This window comes from Cinclus cinclus, chromosome 11 (assembly GCF_963662255.1).
Source record: "Cinclus cinclus chromosome 11, bCinCin1.1, whole genome shotgun sequence".
In the NCBI taxonomy this organism is placed as follows: Eukaryota; Metazoa; Chordata; class Aves; order Passeriformes; family Cinclidae; genus Cinclus; species Cinclus cinclus.
Window position 1 is genome coordinate 8,127,052 of NC_085056.1, and position 15,671 is coordinate 8,142,722.

Genomic DNA, 15,671 nt, shown 5'->3' on the forward strand with positions numbered 1-15,671 from the left:
GCTGTCAACCTCCCTCTCCAGATAAACCAGAGCTAAACAGAAAGGAGGAGTAACCTTGAGTTGAAACACCAGATGGCAGCTGAAGCACTGGTGGCAGTTTTCTGCCCTCATTGGTTTGGCCATCCCTTTCCATTCCTTTATTCCAAGTGAGACAGGTGGAGGAGTCCCTTCAGTTTTCATCAGGTAATGGTATACTTTGCTCAGTTAAACTTGCCAAAAACTGCAAAGAGCCAGCAAAAACATCAACACTGAGGTGTCCTGGGCTGGGCAGTGCTGTGAGCCTCTGCTGGGGAGCCCAGCCAGTGTGCCTGGTTAAGGAAACACCTTCTGGAGAAGCTACCTGCCCTGGAGGAACACCTGCTTATGCCAGGACGTGTGGCCCTGCTCCCTGTGTGTGACATCCTGCTGCTCCCACCTGGTTTTCTCTCGCTCACAGCTGCAGCTGTTGTGAACAAATCTTTATATGATTGAAAATCCTGTATGTTTTATTTTTCTACTGACACTCCTAATTCTGGTGGTGATTATCAGTAAATTCTGTAACTCTTGAGGTAAATGAGTGTGTGTTTCTTCTGCAGCATGACAAGGGGACCTGGTCTGTGCTTTTGAAAATGAGCTGCACTCCTGCTTTGCTTGGGGCCATCTCTACCAAAAATGTCCTGGTTCTGGTGGTAAATGTTGTCTCTATTAGGAGCCGGACCTGCATCTGCAGCCAGGCCCCACAGTCTGAGGTCACAGCACACTGCTGCTCAGTTGTTTGGAACAGGCGTAGCTGTTGTCCCTGTCCCTGAGGGGACATGCTGGGGCCCTGCAGTCCCTAGGCTTGGTGCTAACCTGCTCCCAGCTCCTGGGGCTGTTCCACCCTGAGCCAGAGGCTTTGCTGGGGCCAGAGCTGAGTCCCTGCACAGCACTTGGGTGCTCCTGGGCATGCAGGTGCAGGACCCCACAACTCCCGTGCCTAGCTCTGGCTAGCCCCAGGCCAGAGCAGCACCTGCACTGCAGGGCTGGCATTGCTGTTTATTGATATACAAACTATAGAGCCTGAGATGGGCCAAACAAGTGTTTGTAAGAGGGTGGCAGCTGTGCCTGGTGGGCAGTTCCAGAGGGCTGGTAACCACCATGCCTTCACTGGTCCCCCAGACTCCCAGAGGAGTGTGCTCCATGATCAAAACCGGCCTGAAAAATTCACATACCAAGTCATCGGGGATCTAGGAGGTTTTATTGGCAGTAAAAGGTCAACACGTTCTCTTGGTTTCCTCGTATGAGGATGATGGGGGGTCTCAGGTCCTGTGAGAGGGTCTCGAGCCAGGCCATGTAGAGGGAGCTGGGGCAGCGGCCCTTCCTGCCGATGGGTGGAGTGCTGCAGCACAGCAAGGGGCATGAGGCAGGGAGGCACAGAGCCCTGCCACAACCCCTCTCTCAGTCAATTGCAGATTATTTCCCTCAAAAGGGGCAACACCCCATCCTCCCACCCGACAGCACCCAGGCTGGAGTCCTTGGTGTCTTCCAAGGGATTTTCCCTGTGGTGCAGCACTGTCTCACCCCAGCATTAGGGTGTCTGTGCAGGATCTCCCTACTCAGGGAGTGGGTGAACATCCAGAGGGACCATTCCAATAGGGCAAGAAATGGGTGTGAGGGCATTCCTGGCACCTACATGGCTATGAGTGCTGCATCCCGTGAGTAATCCAGCAAAATCTCATTCAGCCTCACTTGTCGGAGTGACTGTGGACCAAAGAGCATTGAGAAACACAAAACAATGGTTTCCAGAAAGACTGAATTTTGTCTAAAAAGCAGGGGATCCTTTGCAGGAGCTCCCCCAGCACTGGTTCTACCTTGGCTCTGTTTTTATCAGCCTCCTCATCAGAAATCTTCCAGGGACAGCCCTGTCTCATCTCATTCACTGTGGCCTCATCTTTGAAGCCATCGTTCAGCCTGAAGGGAGCGATGAGTTCATCAAACCTCTTGATGCTGCAACAGAAGCAGACAGTGCTGAGGAAGAGGATCTGGGCAGGTTTGAGGGTGCTGGTGGGGCACAGGGAAGGGGAGGGGGGTGGTTACTGCTCTGGTCGGGGTTTCTGGTTGATGTCGGGGAGGATGTGGACTTCATGAAAGCCGAGGCGGAACTTGCTCAGCAGAGAAACAATCCTAATAGAGGGAAAAGAACACATTTTCCCAGAGTTAGCAGGGAATAGTAGCTCTGACAGGGACCTGCCACAGCAGAAAACCCTGCTGCTGGCATCAGTTTGCACGTTGGATTTTCCCACTCTGCAGCCACGTTGATTTCCAGAGAAATGAGGCAAAGCAGCCAGGTCAAAGCTCACAGATCCCATTATGGCAAAGCTGTAAGGGCTCAGCAGGATGGGAAGCAGCTTGTGTCACCACCCATGGGACAGTGGCAGTGGCCAACTGGCTAAGAGGTGCAGTGGCTGCCAGCGCTTACGCCTTCCTCTCCTCATCCATCCTGTTGATCTGCCCGCCGACAAACACACGGATTTTGCACTTTCCCCACCGCTTTTTGCGCCCCAGGAGGTAGGGGATGAGCAGCGTGAGACCTGTCCGAGAACACCCAGTGGGAGATGCAGCAGTGACCCCCAGGCTCACCAGGTCTGGCCTGGATGCCCTGGCCGCATTTGGCAGGGACTGAGGCCTCCTGGGCACCGTAATGGAGGTTCTGGGCTCACATTATCTGGACAGATGGAAGATGAGGGTTACCTCCATCATCAAAGAGCCAGTAAATGTCAATAGTCTTCTTGCCCTGCTCGCTCTGGAAGATGGTGCTTGCCTGCTGCTCACTGGCCAAGGTGGTGGGGTCCACTGCTGGGACAAGAGGGTCCTGGTATCAGCAGAGGGCACCACTGGCCACAGGTTAAAGGCATCACTTCCTCCTGCTCCCATCTCTGCTCCCCATCAGGGCTTGAAACCCTCACCCTGCCTGCAAAATTTTCCTCAGAGCTGGGGCTGCTCTGGACGGTCACAAGCCAACGTACCTGTGCCTGGGGCTGCTTTGCTACCAGTGCCATTCTTGGGGTGCTCTGCTGCCTCAAACGTGGGGTTAACTGAGGAGGGAGGAGAAGAGCAAGGGCAGCACAGCAGTGCCTCTGTCCCCATCCCCTTTGATCCCAGCACAGGAGTGATGTCCTGCCAGGACTGTGACCTTTGTCTGGGGACAGGGTGCTGGCTGGCACATCCCACAGCTCCATGTCTTTGTGCATCCCTAGCCACCCAAAACCACTCACCATGTGCCTGCAGCACTTGGGAAACATTCAGCCCTTCCTTCATCCGCATCAAGCACACACCGTACTTGAAATCAAAAGCATCGCTGGAAGGAGGGAGGAGAAGGCAGTTAATGGGGGGTGGCACTCTCAGCCCAGCTGGACCCTGCACCCGTGGCTGCAGCCGTCAGCGACTGCGGGGCCAACACCAGGTGCCAGTGTCCCCAAGAGGCAGAGGAGCCAGTGTGGCCATACTGCAGGATGCCCACGTAGTCCTCCAGGCTCTGTGGAGATGCTGTCCGCCAGTTCCTCTTGTAGCCCAGCACTAAGATGTTAGGTCTCATCTTCCCGAGGCCAGCAGCCTATGGATAGATTGCCCCATGAGAACCCTCTGCAGGGACAGACGGACACAGGTGGTGTCAGTCCACTCCATGGGGGAACAACACAAAGGGGGTGCCTGGAGATCGTTGAGGGTGGTCAGAGCTCCCCCAGGCTGTGACAAAGAGGAGGCAGGCACCCTGCTGCTGGAAGGCCAATGGTGGCTGTACCTGCATGAGCATTTGGACACCACTTCTCAAATCCTCAGCCACCACATCTGTGTAGAAAGCCTTGATCTTCCTCTTCGTTAGCCACTTAGTATGGCCATCTGCCATCAGCCGGGACTCTGGCATCTTCTGCTTCCGTGGTCCCTGCAGGAAACGGGCAGGAGCTCAGGCAGCCCCTTCCAGGGGGTGGTGTCTTGCCACCAAGGACTTCTAGCTCCTCTCTTCCCAAATCATTGGCAAGAGGTGAATATAACCACTGCACCCCACCCGTGGGAGGTTGCAGTCACAGCCAAGAAAACCAGGGAATCCAGGGAGCTGACAGCCAGCGTCCACAATCCCAGCAGTCCTGTGGGTGTAGATGAGCTGGTTCTTACTGCACCCAATTGCTCTGGAGACTTCAGGGCTACAGAACCCCCATGCCCTCTGAGCAATTACTTCATCCTTCCAAATCTTCCACAATTAATTGGCAAAGGGAAGCTATAAGCCCACAGGGACATCCTGATGCTTCACCAATATTGCTTAACTCAGAGAGGCTTCCAGTTGACACATTTCATCATCCAGCAGCACACAAGCAGACACATTTCAATCTCCACCCTGTGAGCTTCTCAGGATACAACTGGATTTCCCAGCCCACCACCCACCAGTGGCCAGAGGCTCCAGGACAAGGAACCAACCAGCTTCCGCAGGAGACTCACAATCAGCACGTTGCCGCAGAGCATCAGGCTGAGGTTCTTGGTGAAGGTCCCCACAAAATCCACCAGTGCTGGGCGGAAGTTGGGTGGGCCAGTCAGCACCAGGCACTGCGGTCTGCAGGCAGGGGAAAAAGAGAGTGAGGAATGATACTTTGGAGAAATCCAGCCTCTTTGGAATGAGCCATGTGTCTTCTCCCATACTCGGCCAGTGGCAACTCCAGGGAGCATCTGTAGAATGAGAAAACATTATGTGGCCTGAGGGTCCAGGCTCACTCTTTGGTCTTTTTGTATCACATGAGACCAATGTGTCTGTGACTGCCTGGTCTGTCCATGTCAGGGAAGGCAGAGTTTGCCCAGTTTTCTACCTTACCTGGCACAGATATGGGATTTTGGAGACACATGTATTTTGCTGTAGCTCTTGTTTACTGAGGGTGCTGGTGAGGTTGTGGCCATGGGCATGAAGCCTCCCTGGGTTTACCAGAGGCTGGCTCTTCATCCCCCTCCCTTGGTGCCCAGCACTGCAGTGAGCTGCCCTTGCCTGTAGTTCTTGATGTGCTCATCCACTTCACTCAGCCCCACTGAGTAGCTGAGGGCCATATTGTAGGAGCTGGCTTGCATGGAGGAGCCCCAGTTGACATCTGCATGGGGAAGATGGATTAACAACAGGGCCAGACACCTTTTGGGGCATCACCAATGCCAGGTTATCACCACCCACCTGGCTTTTTGTAGAGAACATATCCCAGGAGGAAGATGACGATGCCGAAGGCAATGAGGGCTGCCCACCAGGTCAGCAGGAACATGATCACCACTGAGACAGCTGCTCCAAAGAGCGCAGCCCACTTGCTGTAATACCGAAAGGAGGGTCGCCAGCCTGCACGCAAACACACACAGCGGCCGCTGCCGGGACGGGGAGCCGCACGCGGAGCCGGCCGCTGCAGGGCACGGCCTGGCATGGCACAGCCCACCTGGAGAGTTGGTGATGGAGGCGTGGAAGCAGCTGAAGTTGATGAGGGCGTAGGAGCAGAGGAAGAAGTTAGAGATGATGGGGGCGATGGCATTGAGCTCAGCTGTGGGAGGAGGAAGACAGTGAGACATCAGCAGTGGGGACTGAGCCACCCTGCTGGAAGGTACTGGGGCAGCAAGCACCTACCAATGAGGATAAAGCCAACAGCAATGACATAGGTGAGCATGTAGCCACGGATGGGCTCGCTGTTCCTCCCATAGCCCTTCCCGAAGAAGCCGATGAGAGGATAGAGCTGGTCCTTGCAGAGACACTGCAAGGAGAGATGCAGTGGGGACAGCAGGCTTTGCCAGGGACATGGGCTGGCAGTGCCATGGGGGCTCCTGCATCCATAAGAGCAAGGGCCGAACTGGACACATGCCCTGTGTTGACAGCAGCATCCTTGCCCCAGGGCTGCTCAGGGATGCAAAGCCCTGCACCAAGGGGCATCACCCACTGCTGAGCTCAGGGGGAGGAGCTGGAGTGTGCAGACACCACCCCCTCACCTGGAAGACTTTGGGGGCTGAGACAAGGCAGGCCAATGCTGAGGAGAGGGTAGCACCAAAGATCCCTGCTGTAATGAGGGGGCCAAATCCAGACACCATGCTCATGCTCTGCATGAAAACCAGGGGATCAGGAACCCCAGCGTCCCTGGTGCACCAACCTCCACCCCAACCCTGACGTATTTCCAGCCCCAGGCCCCATCCTTCTGCATTTCCTTTAACATTATCCAGACAGCAAAGTCCAGCCACATCCAAAAGCCCACTCCCTGGGCTTTTGGTGCCTTCCTGTTTAAACATGCCTGTTTCAAGAGCATGGGTGCCCCCAGGATGGCAGGGATGTGCCAGGCATGCAGCTGCCCTGGGAAAGCCATCCATTGCAACACAAACCTGGCCAGGAGCAGGAACAGGTGTTGCTCATAGTTCTGGGCAGTACCTGGTAGTAGTTGCTGAGCCCATATCGGCAGCTCTGCTGTTGGGTGCAGGCAGTGAAGTTCCAACCAAAGCTGCAGGCCAGTCCCTCACAGCCCGGAGAGCCCACGGCCACGCTGTCATTCAGGCTACCTGAGGCATCTCGGACCACACAGGCACCTGGGGGGACACACAGGGCTAGAGCAGGGCTGGCACCTCTCCACGGTTTCATGAAGCCCAGCACCACGTCCTGTTTCCTGTGACAACTCCCATTCCCTGCCATAAGGCTGCCCCACTGCACGATGGCTTTGAGCAATGCCATGAGCTCCACTGCCCACCCAGGATGACTTTGCCCTACATGGGGGTAGGAACAAGGTCTGGCACCTGTGGAATTCACACCAGGATATCAGTGCCAGTGTCACAGCTTGCTCCTGGCTCCTACACACCTGCATCCACCCAGGCCACCCATTTTGGGTGGGGGCCAGCCCAGCCACCCAGCCCCTCACCCATTGCACCTGAGGACATGCTGCTTACCAATGGTAGCAGAAAGCACCAGGTATGACACAGTGGTCCAGAAAATGGCCATCAAGGTGCCCTTGGGAATGGCCACGGCAGGATCCTGCCCAAGTGAGTTGCAGAGATTTATAAGACAGCTTTCCCGCAGAAGTGCTAATGCAAGCAATTTATTTGTGGCTGCTGTACATGAGGAATTTTAATTCACTGTATCACAAAGCCACAGAGCATCTCCTGGCTGAGCCCAAAGTTTCCAGAAGAAATAAAACTAAGTCTAATGATTGGATCAAAATTAAAACCCCAGGGAAAATACGGCCTGAGCTCTAAGAAACTCTGGTACAGGCAGCAACAGTCACAACCCACCTTCAGGTCACCCGAAATGTTGGCCCCAGCCAGGATGCCAGTTGCTGATGGGAAGAAAATGGAAAACAAGCCAAAGAAGGAGCCCTCAGGTCCACGCCAGTTGGGCACAAAGTTCTGAGCAAAGATATCAGCTGGGGAGGAAGCAGAGGAGAAGCATTTGGGGCCTCTTGGCTACTTTTTGCCTGGCTAAAGCACCTCAGCACTGGCTGGGAGCATAGTGCTGATGGCAGGGACCCCATGGGAGGGGACACTTTGCTTTTAATGACGTCTCAGCAAGGGACACCTTTCTGTAGCAAACATCTCCCCCAACTGCAGCAAAGAGAGGGGCTCTAGAGATACACTTGGACCTGCTGAGTGCAACCCCAGCCTGTGGTGGACCCACCTCGGTAGCTAAAGAAGCCCTTTGCTTGCTTCTCAGCAGTGGCTGGGATCACTGTCCCCACCAGGTAGTTAATAAAGGAAACTAAGATGACCAGGAAGAACAGTATCTGTGCCTGCCAAACCAAAAAGAACCAGCTGAAGGATTGAGCATTTGAGCATGGAAAGGGAAGAATGCATCAGGAGAAACATATGCCCACTTTTGGGGAGCTACAAGCATCCTCTGCTCCTCAGATGCCCAGGGGGCAGCAGGGACAGCTCTCATCAGCCCAGAAGAAAAATGTGAGCAGGAGTGAGGGTTACCTTGGCCTCCCATTCCATGCCAGCCAGGGAGATGCCCAGCAGCACCGTCACAGTGATGACCCCAATGATTCGGATGTCATTGGTGGGGTCCACGATGAGGGAATTGTGCTCCTGGGGAAGGGGAGCTATTCACAACATGGAAATAACCCTCTTCCTTACCAAACCACTGTTTTTCCCGTGAGTTTTAGCAGCCAATGGTCCAACGATAACACAAATATTGATAACCAATACAGGTTATGCAAGGAGAAGGTGGGGATGGAGGGTAGTGGGGGCATTGGGACTCAGAGGACACAGAGCTGTTTTCCTACCTGCAGCAGGTCCCGGACAGTTTCAGCAAAGCCCACTGTGTGCATGGCCACAGCCACGGCATTTGCAAAGGCAAAGATCAGCCCGATGGAGCCACCCAGCTCCGGCCCAAGGCTCCGTGAGATGAGGAAGTAGGTGCCTCCTGAAGCAGGGAACACCTCATGGCATTACTGCTTCCCCCACACCTCACAGCCCATACTAGGAGTTCACATCCATGGGGCAGCCCCAGGATAAAGAGACCCCTGGAGTAGCTGGGAGGGAACACAACTACCTGACTTCACTTTGCCATTGGTGGATATGGCAGAGATGGACAAGCCAGTTATAGTGGTCACTGTCACGGACATGAGGATGATGAGCCATGTTAGGGCTGTGGGGAAAGGGCATTACTTCACTCCTGTGTCCCCCAGCCTTCCCTAGGAGTCTCACCACCCCGCAGCTGTTGGGGTGATGATGGGCCCAGTGCCACCGTCCAGCCCACGGTGAACCGCAGCACCCACCGATTCCTGCCTGGGCAGTGATCCAGGGCAAGCGCAAGTAGAGGATAACTCCCCAGATGTTCAGCATGCAGCGAATCTGGGGGGGACAGAGGGGAACTGGCCATCAGGGCACTGACACCTGGGGATGGCCAAACCATGCCAGCTCTGCTGCTCCTCAGAGAAAACCACCCCACCGAGGAGGGCAGGGAATTGCTCAGAGCACACGTGCTTACAAAAACACGGACATCAGGGGGGAAAAAAGATGCAACAAGGGTAAAATGCTTATGGGGTAGGAGGGCAGGAGGATGCTCTGTGGGGGATGGGTCACACTCACCATGACGCCCTTCACCCATCCAAAGCGGACAGGTTCTGGCACGGAGTCTCTGCCTGGCTCCCCTTCTGCCTCCTCCAGCCCGGCCTCCGGCCCAGCCTCCGGCAGGCCATTGCTCTGCTGCAGGTCAGACACTGGCGTGCGAAGGTGGCCCGGGTCAGGCTGTGGGACGAGGGGAGGACAGGTGAGGGTGGACTTCAGGCAGCTATTCCTGGAAGCAGTGCTCTGGTGGAGCACACAGCTGGAAAAAGCTGGATTCTCTGGCTTCTCCCAGGGCCTTCTTGGGGATGTGCAGTCAGCACAACACCATTTACAGCAACAGAGGCAGAAGACTGTGACCCACCACAGACACATTGCAGGGACCAGCAGCATGGCCAGGGGATGCCGGAGATGCTATGGGTACAGCAAAGCCCCCATTACCTTGAGGATGGAATGCAGGTCAGCCAGTGAAGGCCTGCCCTTCCTGGGGTCACCCACCCCCTTGCTGTTGGCATAGTGCTCGTAGGCTGGCACCACATCCACCGTGTTGTAGCCAAAGGTCCTGCTGCAGAGGGTGCTGCTGGACAGGTGGGTGGGCTGGGCGCTGTCACAGCTGGACCCCTCGGTGGGCGTGTAGGGACCCCGGCCCCCCTCCTCTATGCCCAGGAGGGTGCTGATGGTGAAGCGGCCGCTGCAGCGGGCCGGGGGCAGATCTGGGATGGGCAGCTCAGCCATTGCCCTTGCCCAGGAACCAGCCAGGTGGGGACAGGGTGGAGAGGGGCTCGCCAGCTTTATACACCGCAAAACCGGAGTGAGGTGACCAGCACACACCCACTACTGATGCTAATAGAGGAAAGGAATCAGTCTGAACCACCCCAAGCTGGTCAGGGGAGAAAAAAATAGCTGGAAGGGATACCAAAACTACCATAATGGGCATCACTGCCTCCCAGCACTCGATGGGGGCAGCGATAACAGATTTGAGATTAAGTCCCAAGGACAGATCAGCAGAGAAATGCAGCGCTGAGTTTGCCTCCAGCCCCAACCCAGGAACATTCAGTTCCCACAGGGATTTATTATGGAAAAACGGAGCAAGACTCCCACGCACCCTCACCCTTCCCTCGGATACTGCCCCAGACCCGTCAGATCTCGTAAATCATCTTGGCTGGTCTCCAGGGTGCTGCCTGTGGCACTGAGCTGGGCCGGATGTGGGGAGGGGAATGGCACCTTTATCTCACAGTGAAACCAGGGGAAGGAGGGAACGTGAAATCAAGGGATCTGAGGGATGCCCCTGCTGGGACTTGGATTCCAGGGGCTGGAGAAGCCAGGGTGCACAGACCAGTGTAAGACTGTCTGCGCTTGTCCAGGGCTGGGAGCTGACAGCTCTCAGTACCAGGCAGCAGAGATACCCATGGTCCCACAGCCCTCTTCTCCTCCCAACCCAGGGTACCACTGAGCACTCAGGGCTCAGAATTACCCCCAGTGCCATCCCTAAGTTAATAAACCCTCACTTAAACCCTCGCTGCCATCACACAAAACACTAGCTGAAGCAGCCCACAGCGCACAGCCACAGCAGGTGAGGACAGGGGGAGGGATGGGCTCCTGTTACACCCCTGCAGCCCCTGTCACATGTGCCACGAAAGCAGTTACAGATAAGATCAGCAAAGACAGCAAACAAGGCCAGCAATAAAATTCGAGGGCAGCCCATTGGAATTTCAGCTCCGTGTGGCTTTGCAAGTTAATGGAAAATTGGACCTGCCTGCTCCACTGCCTCTGGCTATCTTTGCATTCGCAGACAAATTTTGACCTGATTTTTGAGGACTTGCTCCAGCCCCCTCGTTTGTGTGAGGACAGACGGCCGCGATCACCCAAGCCCTGCACAGCTGCTTACCTGGGAAGCTGAGGGCAGGCAGCCTGGTCTGCGCATCCACACTCAGCCCTCGCAGCACGGAGGAGCGGGGACGAGCAAAGAGCCTCACCCAACACCCTCCACAAAGTGGACACCAGCTTCCTCCCACAACAGACGCACCAGCAGACTCGCACCCAGCAGAATTTGCTTTATTTTAGAACCTCATTGTTTCATCAAAACCGCTGATTTGCCCAAAACACCACAAATCAGTCTCTGAAGTTGGGGGGGGGGGGGGGGGGGTGTCTCTGTTAAACACAGCGCGGTCAGAGATGCTCCAGAAGAGACAGGAGGGCTCCAGAGGCGGGCGAAGAGCGAAGCGAGTGGTATGATGCAACCCTGGTGTAGTGAAATAGCCGGATTGTAGGAAGCGCTTGTCGTCGGCCTGATTCACAACACCAGCTGCAGCAACAATACCGGGCTGAGCGGCGCTGGGAGCTGCGGGCAGGGAGCGGAGCTCTGCAGCACCTCCCTCCAGCCCCTCCACTCACAGTCAAGAGGTGCCAAGTTGTTTCTGCAGGGCTTTCCCTCACTTCCAGCCGATCCCCCAGTTTGTTCTGGATATTAAATGCATCAAATGAACCCAAAATCGAGTTAAGCAGAGAACGGCGCAGTGCATTACACAGCATCTTTTACAGGCTGCCAAAGTGTTATATTCCAACAGGCTTTAATGAGGCTTTAATTGACCTGTTTCAGGGAACCTACCGCCCCGAGTGACACAGGAACGATGCAGGGGCTCAGCACTGCAAACCCACCATGCAGAGCAGACTCGATTTCTCACCACCACAGCAAAGGAAGCCTGGGAAGAGAAAAAGAGATGGTTATTCAGCCAGCTGCCAGTAACCTTGCCTAATGGGAACACAGAGCTCATCTCACATCTCTTCCAGACCACCATTTCCATCCTTCCAACTTCAAACCCAGAGACAAAGAGGACAAAAATGCTGGCACAGGGACATGAACAGAGGCATTATTTGAGTGCTGTTCCACCCCAGGAACACAAAACTAGAATTAACAATATCCCCTTACTTCTTCCAGGCTGGAAGGAAAACATTTTACTTCTTTGAGAGACTGGAGTGACAAGAATTGGGATAGTAAAAACCAAAATAAGTTAACTGAATTCACTTTTTCTGAGCACAATTCCTTCAGCTCCTGTGAGGAACAAGGTCCAAGCAGTATCTTAGACAAATGCAGTAGTAGTAGGAAATGGTGAACAGAGAAACCACCTCATTTAGCAGGTCTACTCCAGCCAGAGGGTCTGGAAAACGTAACAAAAAAATCAGACTGAGATGCAGAATCTGCATTCAGCAGGGAAATCCAAGGCAGAGGAGTAGGAATGTAACTTATAGGCAGTACCCTGACTATGACCAGCATATTCTGGGGTAGCAGTTAAAATACTTAAAATGGTGAAAGTTCTTAAAAGAATGATTTTTTTTTTTGTCTGGACTAGAAAAACCTCACAGAAGACAGGACTCACTGACACCAGCTTTCTGAGTGTTTATAGGAGGCCCTTGAAGCAGATTTCAGCAGTGCCAGTTTCCACAGAAGCTGACGGTCTTCCCTTAGCTCAGTATAGTTCTTACCAGGTTAACCCTGGACAGAACTTTAACTAATTTTTTCCTTACTGGACAGGTAACATAAAGCAGAAGTTTACAGTGAATATTTCTAGATTTCCCTGCAACTCTCCTGTAAATCCAGACCACATCACTCAGCCCTTGGTCCTCGGATGAGGTGCAGCATGAAGCTTTAGGAGCTGCTGTGCTGGTACTGCAGCATGTGAGGATGTTTCAGAACCACAGAACACACAACCTGCAGGGGACAGACCTGGAGACTGCCTGCCTCTCTTGCTTCTACACCAGAACAAGACTGTCACACACTCTCACAGCAAACACCTTTAACTTTTTCCTCTAATCTCCTGCAGCAACACAAGCTTCAGCTGTATTTAACTCAAACCCATGAGTTACCCTTCAGTTCACCTCACCTACCTGGAGGATCTTTAATGCCAGGGATTAGTCTCACAGTAGGAAAAAGCAGATAGAATTATCCTAAACTTAATTTGTTCTTGCTTTGTGTATAAAGAGTAGAGCTCCACTGACTTAGAGAAGATTTGCCAGTTTTTACTCAAAATGAATTCAGCTCAGATGAACATCCCTGGCTCTGCTGCACACTGTGCACTACTCCCAGTCGTAAAGGGAGTGTATGGTGAACCCACCTTTGAACAGGCTATACCAAACACAAGGTATGAGATTAGTGACACCCCAAAGAAACCCTTCCAGCTCATAGGCTATTTAGAAAAGGCTCAGCTTGTAAATTAGCAAAGTCAGAGCGTGATGATGCAAAACTTGAGGGAGCAGAAGTTGGTTGTTCTCTCCAGCAGAATGAACATGAGGTGGAGGGAAAACAGGAACATGTGGAAAATCATGGGGGTGCCTTTCAGCAAAGCACCAGTATGTGCATCAGCATCTATCTCAAAGCAGCAAAGCCCTTGATGTCATGCAGAGGAGTCAGGCTCAGGCACTGAGCTGGAACCTGCCACACTGGGGAATGTGGGAAGATGGATGGGATGTAATATTCACCACCTGCACAAACCTAAGAAGAAATCACAGGGCAATCAACAACTAATAAATTAACTCCAAATATCTGTGGCATTTTGTGTTATACCCACAGTCTCTTATCTTGACTGAAATGGGGCTGGTCTTACCTTTTCAGGATTAGTCTCAGGACTTGGACTCCCTGGGGTTTATTTCCCATCTGTTCATCACAGAAGGATTATCTTGGATTTTGAAAGAATGAAATAATTCAGTTTCCAATTAGCTTACAAAGTGACCAAAGGCTGGAGTCACAACCACTGGGCACAAAGAGAACAAACTATATAGAGGCATCAACTTTCCCTTTTACTAACACCCAAGAAAGCTGAGAAGCACCAGAAAACACCCGCTATAGCCTCCTCGAAGGGCAGATGAAGAAAGGGTATTGTACTGCTTATAGAAGGTCCCCAGGTTCAACACTGGACATCAAAACAAGCCAGTGAGGCAGCACAATAACTCTCCTGAGCAGGAGAGATGGGCAAGAGACAAAAGAAGTCCTGAAATGGCAGCACTGAGAGCTGAGACCCAAAGGATTTCTGTCCCTGCATGAATGGCAGACCAGGGAGCAGGAAGTACAGCAGGGAAGGTGGCCCTCACCCTTCCCAGACCCCAGCAAACATTGTCCCTCTCTTGCTCAGGTCAGTGGTTGCCTGAGGACAGGTGCAGACTTGCCAGGCACTCTGTATGGGAGGTGGTTTGATTCCGGGACTAACTCAGGGACAGGGGCTGAATCACACCAGCAAGAAAAACACAGGAGCAGGATCATCCTGCAGGACTGCATGTGGGGCAGCCCTGGCCCCACCACAACTGTCCACCAACAACAGGGAAGGTGCCTGTTCTCTAGGGAATGGGATCAATTCTTACCTGACATATGCCAAGAAGCATTTCCACACAAATATGCCAGAAACTTTAATAGCCAATACAGCTTTCCACACTCACCTGTTGGCAAGTTTGTTAAACAATTCTACCCCACAGTCCCAACTCCCAAATAACTACTTAGTAACTCACCAACTCCCCTTAACTTGCAGGGTGCTGTCCAGGTGTCTCTCAGCCTTCAGCTGGGACAATCCTGGCCATGCTACAGGAGCACTCTGTGCTGTACACAATCCCTAGCTCTATTCTCTGAGAACCCAGCAGCTGGTTTGCTAATGCTGAGAGACATGGACTGGGATGGCTGGCAAGCCCTTTGCTTCCTGTCCAAAAGGTGGACAAACTTATGCTACGACACTTCTGGTGAAAAAAAGTAAAATTGTCATCATGTCAGTCAGATATTTCTCCATCCCAGTAAATAAAGACATTGCAAAATGGAGATGAATTCTCTCCCATGACAGCTATTAACATACAAAGACTGAAATCAGCCCCTACATTTTGCTGCCTGGTCTGCATTCCAAACTCCCCATGTTTTCATATCCCAGTAAAACAAGAGGGTGAGACAGCAGCAGGGGAGCAGCAAGAGTAACCACCAACATTCCTCCCATTTTTTTTTCAAAGACAGACAGTTATGTTTAAAATTAAAAGCTTATACTATAACATGCACCTATTTAATTGTAGCTCAGAACATCTGAAGGCAAGCATTTTTAAAGCCCCTTGCTTTTGTAGGGCTCAGGTTTCCTTGCTAAACCAACAGTAATATCTACCCACACCCAACACAACCACACACCTGGGCCTCCCTGATTCAACTTCCTCACTGCTGATGAACTCCACAGGGGTCCACTTGGAATGCAGCTGACTGAAAACTCGGGTGTCACACACAAACTCTCCTACCAAAAGATACTTGTTTCCAACCCAGCTATTCCTGCAAAAGCTTCAGCAGAGCTGCAGGGCTGTGAATGCCTGGTTCAGCACAGAGGGGTGTGTGCAGCACACAGAGCTCACCAGCACTGCAGCAGCACATGTGCCACACGAGACAAGGATGGACTGATGGCAGCGTGTCACAGGAGTGGGTGGGGCATCAGAGACATTCTCAACACTTAACATGCATTCAAAACCCCCTAAAGTTTCTCTGCTGTAAGTTCATTAAGCAATAAATCAAAGTTTTCTTCTCCGTTACTTCTTCTGATATAAAAGTCCATATTTGTGTCCCTACTGCAGAGCTAGGACTTCTTTTTCTGCATAGCCTATAACTAATTAAGAATAAATTTCTAAATGCAAACCAATTGAAAATAAAGTTAATAAAA

The 15,671-nt window shown here is 52.8% G+C and overlaps 1 protein-coding gene across 2 annotated transcripts; it reads right to left on the reverse strand.

The window, feature by feature from the left end:
* Nucleotides 1–1,215: 1,215 nt before the first annotated feature.
* On the reverse strand, nt 1,216–9,741 carry SLC12A3 (solute carrier family 12 member 3). 2 transcript variants are annotated; one of them, XM_062499786.1, is made up of 26 exons: nt 9,448–9,741; nt 9,031–9,189; nt 8,718–8,793; nt 8,492–8,587; nt 8,223–8,362; nt 7,915–8,025; nt 7,616–7,727; nt 7,234–7,364; nt 6,892–6,976; nt 6,383–6,537; nt 5,953–6,060; nt 5,597–5,720; nt 5,412–5,513; nt 5,162–5,317; nt 4,985–5,084; nt 4,450–4,561; nt 3,758–3,898; nt 3,465–3,571; nt 3,234–3,316; nt 2,985–3,053; nt 2,710–2,811; nt 2,438–2,549; nt 2,056–2,142; nt 1,830–1,965; nt 1,652–1,719; nt 1,216–1,357 (listed from the first exon to the last, which is right to left on the reverse strand). In XM_062499786.1, exons 1-26 carry the CDS (start codon nt 9,739–9,741, stop codon nt 1,216–1,218), a joined length of 3,108 nt encoding a protein of 1,035 aa, XP_062355770.1. The 2 variants fall into 2 exon arrangements, with proteins under 2 accessions (XP_062355770.1, XP_062355771.1); XM_062499787.1 differs by having other exon boundaries at nt 2,710–2,789; nt 2,981–3,053.
* Between the last annotated feature and the right edge of the window lie 5,930 nt (nt 9,742–15,671).

Coding starts and splice junctions, on each gene's coding strand:
- SLC12A3 (XM_062499786.1), bottom strand. CDS start 9,741: ATGGCTGAGCTGCCCATCCCAGATCTGCCCCCGGCCCGCTGCAGCGGC. Junction 8,363..8,491: donor CAATGGCAAAGTGAAGTCAG/GTAGTTGTGTTC, acceptor TCCCTGCTTCAG/GAGGCACCTACTTCCTCATC. Junction 1,966..2,055: donor CAGAAACCCCGACCAGAGCA/GTAACCACCCCC, acceptor CTTCTGTTGCAG/CATCAAGAGGTTTGATGAAC.